Source organism: Eptatretus burgeri, chromosome 3 (genome assembly GCF_056783735.1).
Source record: "Eptatretus burgeri isolate ZD-2024b chromosome 3, Ebu_testis_v1, whole genome shotgun sequence".
Taxonomy (NCBI): Eukaryota; Metazoa; Chordata; class Myxini; order Myxiniformes; family Myxinidae; genus Eptatretus; species Eptatretus burgeri.
Window position 1 is genome coordinate 37,080,565 of NC_140963.1, and position 15,000 is coordinate 37,095,564.

At 40.6% G+C, this 15,000-nt stretch overlaps 1 protein-coding gene and 1 long non-coding RNA gene across 7 annotated transcripts in view; one reads left to right on the forward strand and one right to left on the reverse strand.

Annotated features, from left to right (window-relative positions):
• LOC147029696 (V-type proton ATPase 116 kDa subunit a 1-like) overlaps positions 1-15,000 on the reverse strand; it is a 504,511-nt gene that overhangs the window by 454,050 nt on the left and 35,461 nt on the right. For 5 of the 6 annotated variants that reach the window (XM_085872936.1, XM_085872937.1, XM_085872938.1 and 2 more), the window contains exon 4: positions 8,599-8,727. The exons of the other annotated variant lie outside the window; for it this stretch is intronic. In XM_085872936.1, the coding sequence (XP_085729062.1) occupies positions 8,599-8,727 (129 nt within the window). The remainder of the gene's footprint in view (positions 1-8,598; positions 8,728-15,000) is intronic. 6 annotated transcript variants of the gene reach the window in all.
• Positions 11,976-15,000, forward strand: part of LOC147029697 (uncharacterized) — a 40,294-nt gene continuing 37,269 nt past the window's right edge. Inside the window, exon 1 of the long non-coding RNA XR_015056045.1 lies at positions 11,976-12,438. This is a non-coding gene — a long non-coding RNA (uncharacterized LOC147029697). The remainder of the gene's footprint in view (positions 12,439-15,000) is intronic.

Consider the following 15,000-nt stretch of genomic DNA (forward strand, 5'->3'; position numbering starts at 1 on the left):
TTACGTTCAGCCAGCTCACATGATTGGCTGAAAAGCAATACAGATGTATTATGGAAAACAATGGTAATAACAGGGTTATTTTTCACACACACACAATTCCATGAAAAACAATTAACTGTTGCTTTTATAAATATCACCGAACATCAACAAACATTCATAATGAGATTCCACAACTAATACAGAAATAAAATCAGTAAATAATGGGATAAAATGTAAATAAAAATAAGCTGAAACATCCAGTTATGATGCAATCGGAGGTGAAGAAGAAGAGGGAGAGTATTATGAAAATATAAAAAGATAAAGAAGGCATTTCTGGGTTGCCTTGAAAAGGTCCATACACATGTTCCGCACGGGGGGGAGGGGGGGCGGGGCATAGATTCTCTACGTAAATGTGTACCATGTAGCATGACCTGGTGGAAGTTGCAGAGGGTATTACAATTTCCTTCTTCACCTTGGCAACGCTGAGGTTAAAGCACTCTTCGCACAAGTAAATTTGTCCTCCTTCCCTTCTCCACCACCCCCCCCCCCATGGTTTAAAACGATGAGTTGAGGTGATGCCAGTTTGGGTGTATATAAAACTAGAAAGTGCCCACCCATCCCTTCCCCGCAAAGCCCGTCCACATCCGCTTTGAGGAAAAATAAAATTAGGCGGTGTAAGGAGCGAGGGGGGGGGGGACATTGTTGATGAGATAATCATCATAGCCTTTTTAGATGAGGAATTGTGAATGAAATACAACAACACACATAGAGGAAGATCAAAATAAAAATGCAGAATGGATAGCCCGTCCGCATTCATGATGCAAAGTTGTTTTGTATTCAGACGTCTTCTGCTTCAGACATATTCACGGACATATTCTTCAGACATATTCAAAGGCACACGGAAAATGAAACAGAGCTCCAATCAGCCAATTAATGTTTTTGATTGGCCACAGTGTGTTACTTATTCATGTTTCCTGTACAACGTTGGGTAAATCTGCTGGTAGATATACTGTATGTACTTTTACATTGTGGAAGCATACGAACCATGCTTCCCCATCGTCTCAGGTCACTCACCTGCATTTGATTTTTCATTTACTTCTTTTCATTTAGATTTTCATTCACAGATGCTTTCTGACGGTTTTGTGATTTTTCCTGGTGCATTGTCTTTGATGTCCATTGACACACAAAATTACCGTGCTTCTCTACTATTGACTCGGGTCACTCACCTGCATTTTTTCTTTTTTTTCTTTTCATGAATTTATATTTTCATATATGGATGTTGTCTGACGATTCGTGACGTTTTTCTGGTGTACTGGCTTCGATGTCCATCGGCATGCAATATTTCAGTTTTCTACGTCACCTCCCCATGGTCCCCATCTTTCACGATGTCCTCAATGTTGAGGGGATGTCCTCAATCAATGCATGTTGAGGGGACTGTAGCATGTACGAATCAGATTCGGAACCGACCGGTGGGGTGCAAAGGTCACTGCAAGTACAACCTGTTGGTTTTGAATGCTCCCGCCCCATGTCTCAAAGTGTGTGTTTGTCGTTGATTGGTATCTACATATGTAGGTTTCAGAATGTGGAATGGAGTCCTCACAAGGTGGGATCCACCTCAAAGCATCCACCTTCATTTCAGTATGGGGTCACGATTCCTGGACCAAGCTGTGAAGTTTTCTGTTCTCAAAGTTTTGTGCCGAGGATCTCTTCAGAATCGTCGCTGAGTCCCGGACAGCTTCCAACTGTAGTTTGTTTGTAGCAATATTGCCAGGGATGGTTTTTAATATCTCTGTGAGGTTTTGTCATCATTCCCAGAGCATCATCTCTCACTGGTTCAACTTTGGCATTCTTCAGCTTCCAGGATCTTTTCACTTCATTGTTGAGGTCTTGGTGTTTGGTCATTTTGTTGATTTTTCTTGACTTGAAATTTGAATAGCATTTGCATATCAGGTCAGTGAATTCAACTGCCTTTTACTGTTGAGGTTATCGTAGGTCAAAAGGTCAACATAGGCCATAAGGTCAACCAAAAATATGCCAAATTTTTTGATTGTTTATAAATTCCTCAAATTTCATACAATTGACTTGAAATTTGAAGACCATTTGCAAATCAGGTCAATAAATTAAACCACCTATTAATTTTGAGGTAAACATAGGCCAAAAGGTCAACAAAGACCAAATTTGTAAAATCCTCAATTTTCATCTGATTGACTTAAAATTTGAAGACCATTTGCAAATCAGGTCACTGAAGTCAACCACCTACTGCTTTTGAGGTAAACATGGGACAAAAGGTCAACATAGGCCAAAAGGCCAATTTTCTAAAACTCATCAATTTTCATCCGATTTATTGAAATTTGAAGAGCATTTTCTTGTCAGGTCACTGAATTCAAGTACCAATTAATTTTAAGGTCAAAAGGTCAACACAGGCCTGATTTCTAAAATTGATAGATTGGGCCAAAAATTAAACGTATCACTATCTCAAAAAGTTGTGGACGAGTTATGACAAAACAAGGTGGATGAGTTGAATAGGTGACAAGAACAAGCGGATTGGATTTTGGTTCGGATCCAGCCCATCAGTGGGACACAAAACATGAACTGTTCCACCTGGCAGAGGTATGCGCTCCACCGAGTGCCATTCTACTTTGTGCTGTTTTGCAAAGTTGTCACTCCATGAGTGATTTTTTCATTATTCTGTCTGTCTGTTTGTCTGTCTGTCAATCGCCTGTTTTCAATGCAGATCACAATTTTAAACCGATCTTCGTGAAACTTCACCAAAGGGTAGAGATTGTCATATGTAAGAAGCCTATTGTTTTGGGTCAAAAAGTCAATATCGGCCAAAGGTAAACAAATTCGTCAAAATTCTAAAGTCCTCAATTTTCATCCGATTGACTAGAAATTTGAACAAGATTTTCAAATCAGCTTTCTGAATTCAACCACCAATTATTTGTGAGGTCAACATTGGCCAAAGGTCAAAAACTTACTTAGGTGAGGTTATTAAAATCCTCAATTTTCATCTGATTGACTTGAAATTTGAAAAGGATTTAAATTTCAGGTCTTGGAATTCAACCAGCCATTTTTTATTTTTGGTCAACACAGACCAAAAGGTCAATATAGGCCCAAGGTTAACAATGAAGGTGGTATTTCAAAAATACTCAATTTTCATCCCATGACTTGAAATTTTAAGAGGATTTGCATATCAGATCACTGAATTCTATGCGCAAGTATTTTTGAGGTCAACAAAGGTCAAAAGGTCATCATAGGCAAAAAAGTTGACATCAAATCTTATAAAATTGTCAATTTTCATCCATTTGACTTGAAATTTGATGAGGATTTGTGTATTTTGTCATTGAATTCAGCCACCAATTATTTTTGAACGTCCAATTTGTTTTATAGATTTCGTAAGACTCGTGCTATGCACGACATCTTGTTTATTTGTTTGTGTGCAGAATATCTCAAAAAGTTGTGGATGGATTTGGATGAAATTTGGTGGGCAGGTTGGGTGTGTGATAAAGACAAACTGATTATATTTTAGTGAAGATCCGGATCTAGAAAGGCGAATTTTTTAATGTTATTAGTGATTCTTCACCATTGAGAGCTGGGGCTAAAAACGACATATCGCATGATATTTTAAAACGTTATTGGGCCTCATATTTTCTGTATCATGCACTGAATGCATGGCAGAAGTATGCACTCTCCTGAGTGCCCTTCATGTATTGTCTGGGCCAGACAAAAGCAACAGCACAGAGAGGGGGGAAACACCCACAGCAGAGTAGAAGGCCAAGATAGAGTCACACTTGAACAAAATGGATGCGGAGAGGAATGAGGGGCAGTAGAGGATGCATAGGGTGGACAAGATGGATGGAGAGGGAAAACTGGAAATTTGGAAGGATGAGGGATTTGGGTTGTGGTAACAAAGGTAGAAAATATCATGGTTTTGGAATGGGGACAATATGAGATGGTGGTGAACAGCTATCTTGAAGATCTGGAGGGAAGAATGAGATTGAAGAGGATGTGAAAGTTGGTTCCACAGGTTGCAGAAAAGAGAAACGAATGAGTGGAGGTGAGCAGTGAACCTCAATTTAGGTAGTTCCACCAGAAGGGGATTGATGGTTGACCTTGTGTGCCCTGCAGAAACCTGGGGGTGAAGGGGGGGCACAGAAAGAGCAGAGGGTGCAAGAGCAGAAAGGAAGTGGTGGAAGACAGAGAGACCACTGACCAGTCTGCGATGGCAATGTGACAGACTCATATATTGAGCTTCATTGCTGGAGATTCCAATCATTTTGAAGGCCTTGGTTTCCATGGCGTCAAGCTGAGCAAAGTATAAGGTCGGAGAGCCAGCCCAGAGGGGAGAGCAGTACTCCATCAAGCTGTGGATGAAGGCCTTGTAGGTGGATAGGAGTTCACATGTGCCAAGGAAGGACGTTATACAATGGAAGATGCCCAGTCGGTGGCTGGCTCTGGAGGACAACTTTGAAATATGGTTTGCCCAAGAAAGATCATGGCTGATCAGGAGACCCAGGAGTTTGAATGACTGATCTTCCTCAAAAGGATTGTTTAGAAAGTAGACGGGGGAGGGGTGGGTTCAACGCCTGTAAATAAGTGATTTATTGCTTCCTGAAACCCTTTTATATTTTTTTTTTACATATAAACGTTATTAAATGCACTTTAAAAAATGAATAAATTGGATAAATCGAACATGTGGTGGTATAAGGAAGGGTGAGGGATAACGAACTAGTTATTGGGGTATATGGTGAAGCAGGGTGCACACCTTTGTTATTCGCCAGTAATGAATCCTGCAGAGAAAATGGGAGGTGAAATGGCGGAAGAGTGTTAGAGCAAAGCCTGCCCGTGTGAATGAGGTGTGAATTATGGTGTGAATGGGTAATTAACTCTCGAGGTCAAATTTACTATGTTTAGCACACAGCGTGGTATGTTTAAATAAAGTGTTGTTCATGTGAATGGATTGAATGTTTGAAAGACTGAAACATGGTTAAAAAAGTATAATGTTCAGATGAATGGACGTTCGGAAGCTGGGTGTTTGTAAAGAGGGACTGCCTGTATTTTATTGTGATGGTCGTCATCCATGGATAACCCCAGATGGCATGATGAGTCTTTCAAGACCATGATAGCCAGTCATCGCAGAACTTCTTGTGGGATCCCACACCCAAAGTCGTGTTCCCATAAAATGAAGTTCCAGGCACAAGCGACTATCGTGCTGGAAGTCACATGACAAATGTTAAATTATTGGCCAAGTGGAACCAAGTCACATGTTGCGATCTTACCTCAAACCCAATTGCTTGATTATCCAATCAATCAGTTGCCATATGCCACTGTCAGGACGGACAGGATGAGTCGAGCCAAGCTATGTTTTAACGATGTATTAAAATTCAAATGTATTCACAAGTATCCTCATATATGCACAAGCAATGACATTCCCCCTTATCCCCTTTGTGTAAATACCCTTGGATTCCTAAGCAATGAACTTATCACTTTACATAAGGGGCCTTCAATCATCTGAGAAAAATGTTATAAGAGATATTGAGGTCAGAGAGAAAGAAAGAGAAGGGGTCTTGTTCATTCCTGCCCCAGCACACCTGGCAACAGCTCAGCTGAGCTGTCACAGCCCACTGAACCCTGGCACACAGTCTTTTGGTTTGCGCTCCTCCTCATCCCAATGTGGAGCGCCAGTCCCACTCAGCATGTCTGAGTCGTCAGGTCCACTTGCACACATCTCTGGGACAACATGTGACCACTGAGCACACCGGGAAAGATGATAGCACATGGAACCGGAACTATTATTCAGGGTGCCAAGACAAATCTAACACAGCTGATTGTTTTTATCTCTCTGTCTCTCTTGGCTGAATGAGGTGAGTCGAACCCCGACAAAAGAAATGAGTAAAAGACCAAAGAGATGACGAATGGGGTGAGTCACACAGAACACCAGACACGAAGATGAAAAGCAACCCAAAAGGATGAAAGAGTCTAAGACAGCTCATGTGCACCCCACTTTATTGCACCTCTCCTCCTCCCTCCCCCAATCCACACAGCCCCTCACTGATCTCATTGGAGGCATCACAGGGGTAAAGGGTTCCCTTGCCCCATGCCATTGGCATGCCAACTCGCTTGTGTCTGGTGGCATCCCCAGATTGGCTCCGCATGTAGTGTTTCTGATCCAGGTTTTGGCGTGCTGTCATGGGCTAAAGATTATATATTAGCCACCTGGTATGCAAAACTGGCGTGCTGTCATGGGCTAAAGATTATATATTAGCCACCTGGTATGCAAAACTGGCAGGATGTCGGCCATCTGGCTTGAACCGGTTTTGAGGGATCAGAGGGATTAAAGAGAGGACGCGGAACCATTTCTGTGCTGAGATGCTTTAGAAATGTAGAAAGAGAAGCGTGTTCAGAGGTACAGAGAAAAAAAATGACATATATATATATATATATATATATATATATATATATATATATGTATGTATATATATGTATGTATATATATGTATGTATATATATGTATGTATATATATGTATGTATATATATGTATGTATATATATGTATGTATATATACATACATATATATATATATATATATATATATATATATATATATATATATATATATATACATACATATATATATATATATATATGTATGTATGTATATATATATATATATATATATATATATATATATATATATATATATATATATATATATATATGTATGTATATATATATATATATATATATATATATATATATATATATATATATATATATATATATATATATATATATATATATAATGAAACGGAAGACCAAGAAGGAACCTGAACAAGTAAAGACCAAAGATGGAGTCATCAGGAGGAACCTGGATAGGATTCAAGTTGCAGCCATGACTCCACTCCCCTCAAACCCATCCAGGCACAGCCAAATGAGCCTTACAGAAAAAAATTATGCAAGAATTCACTTCTCCTTTGAAAGATTGATAATGAAAGACAGGTATAGAGAGTAAAAGAGATGAAGGAGAATAAAAAGCAAGAATTAGAATGAACAAGAGAATTATGAAGAAAAAAAAAAACATTAGAAAGAAGTGTGAAAGGTCCAAAGAACAAAGATGTTGGGAAGAACCAGGACAGATACATTTCAGCAGTTACTCTCCCAGGCTCAAATGCAGCAACATGTACAAGCTACCAGAGCATATCCACTCACATGCAATGCAGTACACTTAACTGAACAAATACTTTGGAATCACTAGCCTTACACTAAAGATAGATTATTTTACCCCCTGGAAGCCAAAAGCCACAACAATCTATTTTTTCTACGAGTCTTTTGTGTGTACATTGTACTGAGAACATTTATAACACCTTTCATAACTCAGGATATGTAAAGCTACAAGTTGCTTGACTCTAAATAAACTTAAATTTCCTGTTAAATGTATGTAATAAATGCAGCGGAAAATGTAGCATAATAACAGTGAAAACATGTGACTGCACAAACATCACACATCAAAAGAGATTAAAAGTTTGTTTCTTTTCATCACCTTTAAAAGGGTTGCCTTGTGGCATTTTGTTATCAAACCCAAAATCCTTGTCAATCTGTATTTTTCAGATCAAGCTTGTCCACCTGCCTGAAAGATCTTAACAGCCAGCACGTCCCTGTAATCATAATTCCCAGGTTGCTAATGTGCAGTCCGAGTATCTTGGGTGGGTAAAACAGGAGGGGTTGTGCGAATTTAAATTCAGGTTTCACATTATTCCTGAATAGTTGGGTGTCTGCAATGTTGTACAATTGGCTTTCTCCATTTTAAACCTATTGTCAGTTGTTTTACTCATTATCACTGATGTGTCCGGGTGCACTGCACTCTTGTATTTCGCTAAATTGACAGAATTGTCTTTTCTTGGGTCTATGCTTCGTTGTACAAATCACGTCTCGAGTTAAAAGGCACCGTAAGGTTGTTCGACTCTCAGCAACTGGAGGAAGAAACCGTTATAGCTGGAAAAGATTTCTTAATTTGGGTTAAAAAGACTGATTGGTTAATTTCTCAGGGATGATGGATGTCGACGATTGGTGGGAGTGTATGCACCTCTCTTTCGTGGAGGATCAGGTGTGGCTTGTGTACGTTTTGGTTGGATGGAGATAATACACTGTTTCATAGGACTGTATAGCAGTTACAAAAGAGAAAAGATCCTAACAAGTCAAAGTGGGGAACCCCTTGACCATATTATGGCCGAAAGTGTAACTACAATGCAATGTTTAAAACACGATTTTATACTTGTTAATAAATTAATTTTTAGAACTACAGTATTAATTTTTCAAACATACGGTTGGTTTTTAAGGGAGGGGTAGCATAGGTTAGGAGGGGGGAGGGAGCAATATAGCTTAGCTAATGTGGTCACTGATGAATTATGGAAGTGGACAATATAGTGATGCTTAAGGGAATTTCACAGATAAGGTGTTTGAGCAACTTCATGCCGAGACAACATGCTGCAGATAGGTAATGTTCCCAATAGTCCTGAGGGCTCAGTGAACGGATGGTCATGATAACAATATAAGCAGTGAGAAAAGAAAATTCCACTAAAAATGGCAGCAATGCTGAAATGGGAACCGCGTGTTCTCACCTCCTTCAAGAATGAATTGGCTTTCACCAGGACTTGATATAACTCGCAGAGTTCAAGTCTGCTTTTTTGCAGTACTTCATAATTTGATTCCACCTCCCTCAGCTCAGACTCCATGGTCTCCAATGAGGCCTATAATGCAAAAATCATGACCCAAAATGCATCTCACTTGCCAATATAATCATATAAAGCTAATGTTTATGATGCACACTTACCAATGAAAAGAGAAATGACATGCTCCTTATGATGCATTGCAAGTATACGGACATTGACATTGACATTGAAGTCGCTTGGCCAGATGATTGTATCAACAAGGTCTACGCCATGTTTCTTGGTCTCCGGCTGCTATAATTTCTGCGGTCGGTACCTCCTTACTCTTTCAATAACATATTTTTCATCTGTGTTTTTCCTGGTCTTCCTTTTGATATCTTTCCGAGCATGCAACCCATTGTCATCTACTCCCCAGGCCTTCTACTGGTTATCTAAATAAAATAGTTGGAAAAGTTTTGAGTAAACGCTTTTCAAAACCCCCAAAAAGCTGTGAAAAGCGATTGATACAACAAATCAAAACAAAATGCTTTGCTTTCTCCATGTTATTTCATTATCCTCATAAATTTATACATGTTATTACTTTCCTTGTATGTTGACATGCATTTTGAATAAGGCTGTGAAAGAATGCCAATTTGCATTGCTCTTGCCCAAAATCAAAGGGCAATATCGCAGTTTGCAAAACAACCAGGTAAAACTTACAGGTGACACCCTTTTTGTTGTGAAAATTTCATGCAGCACGGAATTTATTTGTGAAAAGTATATTTAGTTGACTGATCTCTCGTTACAAAAACGGCACCCATGTCGTTAGGAATGAAAATGTAGGCAAAAGCTATTTGTAACCGTGGTTGTGAAGTTTCTCCTCTCAAGGAAGGAATTTAAGTTCTTGTGTTACATTATTTAGAATTTCCTCAAAACATATCCTGCAATTTGCTCTTGCTTCCAGAAATCATATAACATGTGCACTTGGCCATTGCTTGGGTAAGCAATCGGATGTTATAAAATGCTGTGAGGTAACAAGACAGGCTGTCCTTGGTTGTCTCTGTCATATATATATATATATATATATATATATATATATATATATATGTATATGTATATGTATATGTATATGTATATGTATATGTATATGTATATGTATATGTATATGTATATGTATATGTATATGTATATGTATATGTATATGTATATGTATATGTATATGTATATGTATATGTATACATGTATATGTATATGTATATGTATATGTATATGTATATGTATATGTATATATATATGTATATGTATATATATATACATGTATACATATACATATACATATACATATACATATACATATACATATACATGTATACATATACATATATATATATATATATATATATATATATATATATATATATATATATATATATGTATGAAGCCTGGTGTTGGCGCAGTGGTTAGGGCAGCGGCTTGGGATCCAAAAGGTCCTGAGTTCAAGCCCCGTTGGGCCACTGAATTAATACACCAGGGGGTTGACTCAGCCTGTCATCCTTCCGAGGTCGGCGAAGTGAGTACCAGTGTACTGGGCCGGTGTATACCCCGGTTAAAATAGGTGTACCATATCCCTGTGTCGTAAGAGGCGACCAGGGTTGCGTCAGGAAGGGCATCCGGCGTAAAACATGTGCCAAATCACTATGCGGATCATACGGATGATCCGCTGTGGCGACCCTAACGGGAGCAGCCGAAAGAAGAAGAAATACATATATATATATATATATATATATATATATATATATATATATATATATATATATATATATATATATACACATATACACACACACACACACACACACAAACATTTCTTCCAAAATTATGATATGCTGTAGGTCATCAAGTTGATTTTAGAACAACTTTCACCACAAACCCCCTCAAAGCTGTCTGGCCTGGGTTAAAATCTAGGCCAAGTTAAAAACTGTTATCCTCGTGTTTCAGAGGCAGGATGATTGATCAATGGATGTGCTGTCCTTCAGATGGATGTTAAACGGACTTCCCGTCTGCTGGCATTAGTCGGTTGATGTTAAAGATCTCACAGCGTCCTTCGCAAGAAGCTATCGCCGGCACCATGAACAAATTAGAAAATTGCTGACCTGACTCACTGTGTTGGAGTGGTGACCCATCCAGGATTGTGCCACCCTGCCAATGAAACTGTCTGGGCAGCCCAATGCACCTGATGGCACGAGAAGGATCATCCATCCATCTATCCATTCACCCCCAACATCCCCTTCCCCTCCAAAACCAAATAAAACCTCATTTTAATTCCTTGGTTCTGCTCAGTTGCAAACGTCAGGCAGTTATTTTAGAAGAGGTTATGTAAATGAAAGGAAAAAAAAAATAATCAGTGCAATGATGACATCATTTGCACAGCGATGGACAGTTATAGTAAAAACAGGTCATTACAAAGCGATTTGCTAAAATGACCAAATGGGTCATGCTGTTATCACAAGTCATTAAAATTGCAGATATAAACCAATTATCAAGATCATTCTCTTAGCTTTTCCTGCTGAGATTTATAAGAGTAATCGTGGTTTGACAATCGACATAGAACGCAAGTCACACCTTGGACTGTGCGAGTTAATGCAGTTTGAATCACTTTGCCATTGAACAGATAATACTCCACCTTACAAAAAGAGAAGCCCTGACAATCTGCAAATATAAGCTCAACCACTGGAGCATTATCACACTGATTGCAGCAATGTTCTGTTCGTAAGGCGACGTTGGGGCAAGAAGGAGCTTTCTAGCCTTTGACTCACTGATTTGGCAAGTGCTTGTGAATGATTAATGAAAGAATGAGATTATAATGCATCATGTCTGGCACTCTTTCAGCCTTTGGTAAATGGAACTTGGTATGTAAAGGTGTTTATAGCTTCTCCTCAAACTGTTCACACACATGAGTCAATCAAAACTTACAAGAACAAGAAGATAATACATATTGTTATGGCTGTGGAAATTCGCATTACACCATGAAGGGCCCGTAGGTGAGATATCTCTAAGTACATGTGTAGTTAGCCCCAAACCCGTTGTTTAGAGGGAATTTATGTGATTCATTCGGGCTGCGACGCTTTGAGATAGCCGTTTTTCTGTTCTATCTTTATTTTGAACCAACCACGTCACAACCACCAACCACAATGCCGCTTCACAACAACCACAACCACACCTGCCTCAACAACCACGCCATCCTCACCACTCCGCCAGCAACCGTCAACATCTCCAGGAACACAAAAGGGGAACAACAACTCCCACCCCGGTTTCTCTGGTAAACAAGAATGACGGTTGAAACTCAACTCCCACCCCGATTTCTCTGGTAAACAAGAATGACGGATGAAACTCAACTCCCACCCCGATTTCTCTGGTAAACAAGAATGACGGTTGGAAACTCAACTCCCGCCACGATTTCTCTGGTGGAATGTCCCCCCCCCCCCCCGCGTGCCGGGGAAATAAAAGGGTGCACAGAGGCGACGCGAAGACAAAGTCACACCAGAGGAAGTCAGGTCAGAGGAGGTCAGGTCAGGGCGGTCGGTGAGAGTGTCAGTATCAGTCGGCGGTTCATGGTCTTCTGCCCATCTGGGTCTTGGAGAAGCGGTCCGTAGAGCGACCCGCTCGTTGGAGCTTGCAATCGGTGGAGAGTCCGGACGTCACGGAGGGACGCGGACTGGAGGTGCCGCTCTGCCAGCTTTGGCGCGCGGACCTGTGCGTTCGTACAAGGAGCGCCGGAGAGAGCTCGCCCACCATCGCACCGCGAGGGTGCAGGTAACCTGCAACGGTCTCGTGGGACTCGTTCGGTCTGCCAAGTCCCACGCCATAAAGGCCCACGGGCCCTGTCTGCCCCCCTTGTCTTTGAGGGTGGCCTTTTCTTTTGTTTTTTTGTATGGATCTTGTGGCGCCGTGTCTTGTAAAGTAAAACTGTATAAGTGTTGCCGTGTGTTCGCGTATTCGGTAAGCTCTGCATTGTTGTTTTTGTTTTAAATTGATATATGTGTGCTCTTCGTGTGTCGTGTAAATAAAGTGCATTATGTTGAATTGTTCCCCGTTTCGCTGCATCGTTTCCTTCGTTTGAATCTGCATCTTGCATCACGAAAAGGGTTTGTAGTGGGCTTAATACGCCCGATAATTAATCGGAACCGTCGAGGCAGACGATAACACCGCTCGGTTATCCCGATAGCACGGAACGGACCGCGAAAGTGGCCCGTGTCCGGAATCGACCTGCGGCGAGGTGCGATCGCCTGGTCTACCATCCGCGTGGGTACTTAGGTAGGTCGAGTTTGGCGAACAACCCTATCCCACGCGGGTGGCCGACTGGCACGATCGTGGGGAGGCCGAAAGGCCCACCCGTGACTAGCTCCTGGCTAGTGACTGATGATGGATTCCATGTCCTTGATGATAATTGGAAGTTCAGCTAGATCATTGGGCTGAAGTGAAGGGGATCCATTTTTGCATCTTCTTTATGTAATACTATGATGTTGGCTGATTTCCAGTTTCCCAGGTGGATACAGGAGACGAGTCCTGAAGTGTAAAAACAAAATCAAATAAAATAATTTTAAAAGGCGAATATGTGAAGCGCCAATGTCGAAGACATGGAGTCCTCGAAAAAGGAATCCACAAATAGCGGTGTCTGAAGGTATATACAGTATACAGTGTCCATCGAAAGTCTACACCCCCTTTCAAAATTTTCACCTTTTGTTGCCCCATAGCCTGGAATTAAATTGCATTAAATCAGATTTTTTTTCCAACCTTTATTTACACATCATAACCCAAAACTTCCAAGTAAAACACAAATTCCACAAATTTCAGAAAATTAATTAAGAATACAAAACTGGAATATCTTGGATAAGTGTCCACCCCCCTTATAATAGCAATTGTAAATTATCTCAAGTATAACCAATCATCTTCAAAATCACACATCAAGTTAATTGTCCTCCACTTGTGTTAAATAGTGATGATTCTGATTATTTCAGAATAAAATCATCTGTTCCTGTAGGTTTCCTTTGCTGGGTGGTGCATTTCACAGCAAAGACTCAGCCATGAAAACCAAGGAGTTTTCAAAAGACCTCCTCGATAAAGTTGTGGAAAGGCACAGATCAGGGGATGGTATAAAAAATATTTCAAAGGCCTTGAATATCCCTTACAACACAGTCAAGACAATCATTAAGAAGTGGAAGGCTTATGGTATCATCAAAGACCCTGCCAAAATCAGGCTGTCCCTCCAAACTGGATGACCAAGCAAGGGGCGACTGATCAGAGTGGCTATCAAGAGGCCAATGGCAACTTTGAAAGAGCTTCATGATTTCATGGCAAAGATTGGTCACTCTGTGCATGTGAGAACAACATCCCAAACACTCCCCAAGTCTGGCCTGTATGGCAGGGTGGAAAGAAGGAAGCCATTACTCAAAAAAGCCCACCTTCAGTCAAATTTGAGGGATGCCAAAACCAATCCGGAGATTTTGAAGTCATGAAGCAAAAGTTTTGTGGTCCGATGAAACCAAGATAGAACTTTGAGGCCGAAATGCAAAACGTTACATTTGGCACAAACTCAACACAACACATCACCCAAAGAACATGATTCCTACTGTGAAGCATGGTGGTGGCAGCATTATGTTATGGGGATGTTACTCATCAGCAGGGACTAGGGCACTTGTCAGGATAGAAGGGAAAATGGATGGAGCAAAATACAGAAAAGTCCGAGAGGAAAACCTGCTGCCCTCTGCAAGAAAGCTGAAATTCGGACAGAAGTTCACCTTTCAGCATGACAAAGACCCGAAGCACAGTCAAAAGCCACACTGGAGTGGCTGAGGAACAAAAAGATAAATGACAATGAGTGGCGCAGTCAGAGCCCCGACCAAAATTTAATTTAATATCTTTGGCATGACTTGAATATTGCTGTCCATAAACACTGCCCACGCAACTTGACTGAGCTCTTCTTTTTTTTGTATACCTTGTCGAGGCTCATATGAGAGCTAACACATAATGCACAGCAAGGGGGGGCATGAGATCGGAGGGGCAGGAGTGGCAAGGACAAAACAGAGTGGAACAGAGAAAATTAGGAGATCTGTGGAAGGGAGAAGGATGGGGCGGGGAACACGGGGTTACAAGATGGACATTACAGGGAATTTCAGGAAGAAAAGCAGGGAATTTGAAGGAGGTGGGTTTGGGGTGGATTAACAGGGGGAGAAAAGATTAAGGATTTGGATGAGAGGCAATAACAGTTGGTGGTGAACAGCTGTTTTGAAGGCCTGGAGGGAAGAATGGGATTGAATAGAGTGAGGGAGTTTATTCCAAAAGCCGGAAAAAAGAGGAATGAAAGAGTGAAGGTGA